General features: G+C 34.1%; 1 protein-coding gene across 1 annotated transcript; it reads left to right on the top strand.

The window, feature by feature from the left end:
• Positions 1-6: 6 nt before the first annotated feature.
• On the top strand, positions 7-7,290 carry LOC121735157. Its single transcript, XM_042125834.1, has one exon. It carries the CDS (start codon positions 243-245, stop codon positions 6,957-6,959), a length of 6,717 nt encoding a protein of 2,238 aa, XP_041981768.1. The 5' UTR covers positions 7-242; the 3' UTR covers positions 6,960-7,290.
• The last annotated feature ends 767 nt before the right edge of the window (positions 7,291-8,057 follow it).

Here is an 8,057-nt window from a genome sequence, read left to right as displayed (position 1 = left end):
TTGATAGCATCATTTACCTACGTTTTGTTAATTTTAATGTGTCATGTAATTTGGTGGTTAATTTATTGAGAATTTATTATGCTAAGAGCTCGGAGCTATTAGCGCTATTGAATAAGTTAGTGTATTAAGCTAGTTATAGTTTTAGGTACTGTAATCGCTTTAGGTCCACATCAAATAGCATAAGTTTAATAGCCAAGTCACCTTTTTTGTTTGGTAACAACAGCTGTGGTTTTCTTTCCACAATGTCGACTGTCATGTTTACAGGAAATGTCCCTGCAACTTTAGATTTAGATTCATTGCAAAAGATTCACGATGAGTTAAAAAAAAACACTACAAACTCCACAAATTCAAACAAGCGAGAAAATAATGCTAGATCTGTGAAAAATAGTATCGAGGGCGACACGATAGCTTCTTTAAAATATACAGCTGTACAAACGTGTGATATATTTGATAAAGTACTACAAAACAAAAGTTACGCTTTGCGATGCTTAGCTCTAACATCTGTAAAATTGACTAACGATTTTTACCAACACGTTTTAGACTCTATCTCTGATATTATTGAATCAACTGCAAAGAGAATACTTAGAAATTATATAAAAACGTCTACAAACGCCAAACATATAAATTCTATTCTTAATACCCTCATGATTTGTTTGATGGAAAGTGAGATGGAATTCTCAATTTTTGAAAACTTTGAGCCGCACGAATGGCGGATAGAAATGCTTACATATTCACTGTTTAGTGCATGGGACGTCGATTTTAACACAAGAAAAAATCTAATAGACAAAATGAATAATATGGAGTCAATCAACTACAATAAACATAGCACATATTCCATAGAAGACGTATTGGATATTATTCTATCCAGTGAAGTTGACGTTTATTTTTTTAGTGATCTTCTTAATCTGATGGAGCAGAATCCGGATTGCTTGGATGTGATTAGGCAGAATATACTGTTAACTAAGTTTCCGTTACTTCAATATGAAATAGAGAAAATGAAAACGCACTATCTCTCTGAGTATTTTAACCTGTTCGACAATACTGATAACAATATTGATCTTAAATACCTTACTAAATATCCTTGTGATGTACTGAACATTTTATTGAGTAAAACACCGAATGAACTGAATGACCTAGAACGATTACTAGAACTCAGTTTAATGGACATGACAAAACGAATCAAACTTCTTCTCAAACTAAAGAAAAAAGAATCTATTCTGAAATGGAAGTACGAAATAGTATTTGAGATAGTAAAGGAAAGAATTGCGATTATATTTTCATCTTACAAAGAATACCTACAGTTGCAGCGTAACGTTTCCGAAAATTTATTTTTGCCGTCGCAATTTACAATTTCGTGTACGTGTTATATTTCAGATTGTCGGTTCCACAAAACTACGGAATGTTGTGACCTATTGTATAACTTGAACTGCTCAATAGCGAGAGTGATGTTCAATTGCATGGAATTATCAGAGTGCACTATTAATTTAGTGGACACATTGATCTTAAAATTCATGAGTTCAGAAAAGATTATTCAAGTCATCAAAGCACTCGATATTGTTGAAGACTACGAAATTAAATTTAAAGAAGAAGAATTAGACGCACTTTTTTCAAAAATTTTCAGTTGTACGAATTTTGATCGTGAAGTTCATGAATACGTTGTTCAGAAATATTTTACAGGTTCTTATGAAAAAACAGTAGATCAACTGCTTGGTGAGATAGAGAGAGAGACGGACTCTGTGGTCGATATGTTTGATAAAGTGCAGTCTTGTTATAAAAAATCATCTGTCCTTTTTCGTGAGGAAGTTCCAATAAATAATTGGGATGAAAAACAATTAAGGATGTGGAGTAAACTGGCTAGGTGTCAGGAAAATACGAATAAAATTCCCGATGAAGAAATATTAGCAGTTATTAAAGCTGCAGCTAAAAATACTTTAAACCTTCAACTTCGGCACATTCAACTCATATCTGTGATTTTGATGATAAAATCTAACAAAGGAAAAGGAAGACTGAGTCAAATCAATACTGGCGAAGGTAAGACTCTTATAATTGCAATATTAGCTGCTTATAATGTATTGAAAGGTCATACTGTAGATGTTTACACAAGCTCGGCTTTATTAGCCATCCCCCAATCGAAAAAGTATGGAAACTTCTATTCTGTTTTAAATATAACAATTACACATAACATTGAATATAATTCCGACTATGACAAAGATGTGATTTATGGTACGAACCATTCCTTTCAACGTGATGTACTCCGCGATGAGTTCAGAAAATCAGGAGTACGAAAAAACCGTAAGTTTGATATTGCCATAGTCGATGAAGTAGATAACATGCTTATAGATGGCAACAATTGGACCCTGAAGATGAGAAGCGATATGCCTGTGATGGATTATTTAGAAGTGTTGCTTGCAGCTATTTATATACAAGTGAATGAAGCTGCTCGATCTTTGATTCAGAAAGACGGAAAAACATATTATTTGGTACAAGAGACTCCATTAAATGACGATGGTTCTGTAAAACCAAAAATCGATGTTGAAGAGGTGGAAATTAAAGGATCGATAAAAAGTTTTATAATGGAATGCACCAACAATCACATGCGAAAGTTGATTCGAGATGTTGAACACTGCAAAAACATAGAAAAAGGCTACCCCGAGATCAAAATACCAAATCATTTAAGAGAAGTAATTTGTAAAGTCCAGTTAGAGAAATGGATATCGAATGCAATAAGTGCAAGATTTCAATATGTTAAAGACGAGGATTATATTTTAAAAAACGGCAAAATTATAATTGTGGATGCAGATAACACAGGTGCATTACAGCTTAACAGTTCGTGGTCAAACGGTTTACATCAATTTCTTCAAATAAAGCATGGAGCCAGAGTTGAACCGGAAAATTTTACATCTAATTTCATATCAAACGTTGCACTTTTTAACAGGTATGTTTCAAAAGTGTATGGATTAACAGGGACTTTAGGAAGTGCAGAAGCCAAGTCATTTTTACAAAATACTTACAATGTGGACTCTGTAGTCGTACCACCTTTCAAATTGAAACAACATAAACACCTAAAACCCATTATGATAAATAATAAAGAAAACAGGTACGAAGAAATTGCTAAGAGTTGCATCAGAAAACTGAGTTATGGTCAAGCAGCATTGATCATCATAAAATATATACGAGAAGCTGAAGAACTTAGGGACATCTTTCTGTACAAATTCAATTACGACAGTTCGAAAGTAAAACTTGTTAAGACAGATGACGATTCTGAAATTTTAGAGAAACTTTTAAATTCAGGAGAAGTAATAATAACGACAAATATTGCTGGTAGAGGCACTGATATCAACTTAAGTAAAGACGTCGAACAAAATGGAGGATTACATGTATGTCTTACATTTTTGCCGTTAAATTCCAGAGTGGAGCATCAAAATATAGGTAGAACTTCCAGAAAAGGTAATAAAGGAACTAGTCAATTAGTCATCCATGATCCTCAAGGATTTGGTGAAATAAAGGCTATAAGGGCTTTGCGAGATAAAAAAGAAGCAAACGCCATGTCCCAAGCCTCGGAAACTGTAAAAAAAATTAAAACTAAAGATACAATTTTTCGTAGTTTTTGTGAAATTTTGAATAAAATTGTAGATCCCCATAATGACTTACAAGAAACATATCAGACTGCTGCTGAGGAACGCTTTGCAATTTGGTTGGTAATTAATACAGAACATGGCATTGAAAAAGATGTACATGAACGATTTGAGACTTTCAAAAAAGAAATATTGAATGATTATCAAAACAATTGTTTGATAAAAAATCCTTGTATGTATATAAACCTTGGCAATAAATATCTTGCCAAGAAAGAATACGAAAAAGCTATTCTAAAATATAATCAAGCTATTATTTTAGATAAAAATTTTTCTGAATTTGCATATTACAATCGCGCTCGCTCTTATTTAGCGAAATACGGAAGCGATATGAAAGAAAATGAGCATTTTATCAATGAGGCAATCAAAGATCTAGAAAACACCAGGAAACTTATAGTTGAAAAAGAATATGCCTTGCATTTATTACAAACTGCATCGCAAGGTGAAGTATTTTCAGAACAAGTAAGCCACAAGCTAAATCTTTACAACTATATAAAAAATACTATAGACCTTGCAATCGGCCCAGACGTAAAAGCACTCAATGAGCAAACAAAAAGAATTACAGAAGAATTAAAAAAGCCTGACTTGGAAACAGATGTTAAAAGTAAACTGGAAGAAAGTTTGAAAGAGCTAAATGAATACAAAAAAGAAACTGGAACGATTGGAAGAGCAAAATGTAAAAGCTTTAATATAAGTGTAGATTCCATCGGAAAAGATTTCATCCCAAGCTCTGATTTAGAATCACATAAACAGGAGCTCCAAGAATTGAAAATGAACGGTTGGTTGGATGGATTTAAGGTTACTGAAATTAAGCCCATTGATTGGTATGCCGTGACAGGTTTACTCTTCATAGGATTGGGACAATTAATTATTGGAGCTGCTTTAACCGTATTTACCCTCGGCGCCGGAGCAACGATTGGTATGGGACTTATAGGTGAAGGAGTCAGTGACATCATAACGGCTGTAAAAGATGGCATCTTTAATCGAGATTTTGATTGGGCGACTTGGGCATTAATGAAAGCGATAAGTATAGCAGTGACTGTATGTTGTGCTGGATTAAAAGCAATTAAAGATGTAGCAAAAACTGCTTATGCAGGAGCTAAAAATGTTGTCACAAGTGGTGTCAAATGTGTAACACAGACTACAAAAGAAGGGTGGGTGTTCGTAGCCAAAAAAATTGGTCTTGATTTAGCAAAAGGTGTAGCTAAGGAAATAGTAACTGACTTGGTTGCTTACAGCATCGACAAAACGATTTTACCGATGATAGAAGAAATTCTTATAGACAAAGTTAGAGAACCTATTCAAGAGGCTTTACTTAACAACTCTAAAGTAGCTAAGATGTTACAATTTGATGTTAAAAATGGTAATCACAATTTTGAAAATGAAATAAGAAGCATAGCACAGAAACTGTTAACCCCTAAAGAATATTCTAAACTAAGAACAATAGCGATGACAATAGTTACTCAAGTTGAAGATAAAAAAGGTCTGACCATATCTAGACAAGTATGTACGGGGCTTGAAGGTATGTATGAGTTGGCAACATTCACAAGTAATTTCATTAGTAAACTTCTGAATGAGATTAACAGTATAAAAGTTGACTTAGAAGCAGATAAGAATGATGTCGCACATATAAACAAGACACAGTCAGAAGAAACTGCAATTGAAGTATATCATCATAATAATGAATTCAAAGATTCCGAAAATTACATAGACTTATCAAAAGCTCACCAAGCAGAGGAGCAAATAAAACTAGATAAAAAGCCTCAATCCACAAGCAATTTATCAAGTGAAATAGCTGGAATGGTATCAAGCAATATGATACAAATTCTAAAAGGAAAAATTGTGACGCCAGTAGTCCAGATGGGCGCAAATTACACAATTGATCAATTATCGTCAAATGTTAGTAGATGTTTGGATGGCGAAATCGAAAATTACAGGTCTATGAAAAATATTATAAATAGCCAAAATAAATTGTCTAAAAATAAAAATAATTCAAAACCAGCACTTAGCAAACAAGAAGAAAAAACAGTTGATAAGATAATCGACGACCTAAATAAAGGAGGACCAGCAGGACTAATACACTTAGGAGCAATCAGTACTGTTACCGATCATCCTATTGAAGTTTATGACGAAAAGGGCCGACACAAATACACAATTGGGGATGACAAGAAATCTAAACCAATCCAAATTCAATATAATGCTCCAGAAGACGGGTCTGACGTTGGTCATTTCACATTGAAAGGTCAACGCGAACCTTCCCGTAAAAGTGACGCTGATAATATGTGTTTATTCAATGTTATAGCCGAGCAAACAGGCAAAAACCCAAATGATTTAAAAAACGAAACTCTCAATGTTATGAAAAACAACAAAGTAGAAATTGCGAAACAAGTAAAACACATGCACCGCCTGCAAATGTATGATAGATCCAGATTACTGGAAGGCGGTGCACAATACAATGGAAAAAGGCCTAAGGACGCAAAACATTTTATTAGAAATTCTTGTGGAGTAAAAGGATTTAAAAATAAAAATAAAGGACATGCTGATATCCATTTTTCCTTTGAAGGTAAAACACAAGGTATTCTTGATATAATTTCTGAAGAATCAAAACATCCAATAGAGATTTATGACTCAGAAGGTAACCTATCATATACTGTTGGAGAAAAGAATGGTAAACCTCCAATTAAAATACGATACGATAAGCATACAAGCAAAAATTCTGGCGGCTTCTGTTCTTTAGACGGCAAGGTCAAGTATAACTTGCATGATCTTAATGACATGAATTTTTATAAAACCGTTAGTGATCATACTGGCTGCGATGCCAAAAATTTAAAAAAGACTATATCTAGCAATATGGATGCCAAGCCAGCACCTGCAACAGGATTTCTTTCAGACGCCAACGGAGAACTCGGGTTTCACTATCTATACAGCAAAATGGATGCCAAGTCAGTACCTGCTTCTAGAAATTGTGTTGAAAATGAGAGCCTAAAGTGTCCAAAAACAGGATTTCTTTCAGAGGAGGACGGAGCACTCGTGTTTCACTACGCAATGCAGACTGAGAAGGCTAAGAAAGCTATGGAGGAGCTCAACAAATACGGGCCTGGTTCTAATAAAATCACTACTCATAGAAGACAAGAGGTCTTGATAGCTGCCAAAGATTTGAACCTACCAAGTCCGGTTTATGGTGGATCTTGGGAAAATGGAAAGCTTATTGTGTCTTGGCCAGTCACAGACGTTATGTTAGTTTTGCAACACTACGATGGACATCAATATAATAAAAATGCAAGAGCTCATATACAGACGTTCTACCCGTGCAACCCTATGAACTAGGCCTTCGGTAAATATACGGCCAACGTCAAATAGACTACCTACGTCTAGTCCACGCCACTTCGAGTGAGTTTCTCAAGCGTCTTGTACCTACCGAAATTAGCGAGCGTTCAGTCATTCGGTCAAACGGCTTCGTATACCTCCGAAAAAGGACGGGCGAAAAACCTATTAGTGTCTAAACACACTATGCCGAAGTTACGCGGCGGAATTCTTTCAGATTCCATATTGTGTCCAAACGAGTACGGAAACTCATTAGTGTAATGCGAAATATACGCAATGCGGTCGATGGTAATATCTTATAGAAATATTAAATTTCATGAAAATCGTTGGAGCCGATTCCGAGATTCCAATTATATATATTGGAATCTCGGCTTGGAATTGGAATTGGAGCTCCAACGATTTTCATGAAATTTAATATTATATATATATATATATATATATATATATATATATATATATATATATATATATATATATATATATATATATATATATATGTATATGTTGCGTCTTTTCAAAGTCGAACCCTATGGCGTCTACCATTTCCAATGACATTATTATATAGTTACATGTGAATTCTATTGTCGACGAGAAATTTTGTTTACGTACGAAAATTAGATATTCAATTTCAAATAATTCTCGCTGGTTTTTTTGCTTCCGTTCTCGATGGAAATCATGTGACACATTGTATATTTTTGTATTCGTTCCATGCATTTAATCGTTTTTCCTACATCCATTTAAATGTATGGATATATTGATACCGTAAATTGTACTATATTAATTCCATGCATTCTACTAATTAAATGACTCCTTACTATATTTGAGATTATATCGGTACCGTATATTATTTTTGTATGTACGCCATAAACTGTTGAGTTTGTTGCTTCCTCCTAACCTTATATGTTATATCGATACATACATAGGTACCTATAGAATAGATCCCAATAAATTCATTGCGTGATGTGGTCTCTGTCTACCCCAATGAGGGACAGGAGTGACGATATGTATGTACGAATAGAGAATCATCCCTCTTTAGGAAGTCGATTAAAATGAAATACTTATTTCTATAACTTGGAGTACATAACAGACATTAAAAACAAG

This window comes from Aricia agestis, chromosome 17 (genome assembly GCF_905147365.1).
Source record: "Aricia agestis chromosome 17, ilAriAges1.1, whole genome shotgun sequence".
Classification (NCBI taxonomy): domain Eukaryota; kingdom Metazoa; phylum Arthropoda; class Insecta; order Lepidoptera; family Lycaenidae; genus Aricia; species Aricia agestis.
This window is presented reverse-complemented; position numbering and strand designations above follow the sequence as displayed.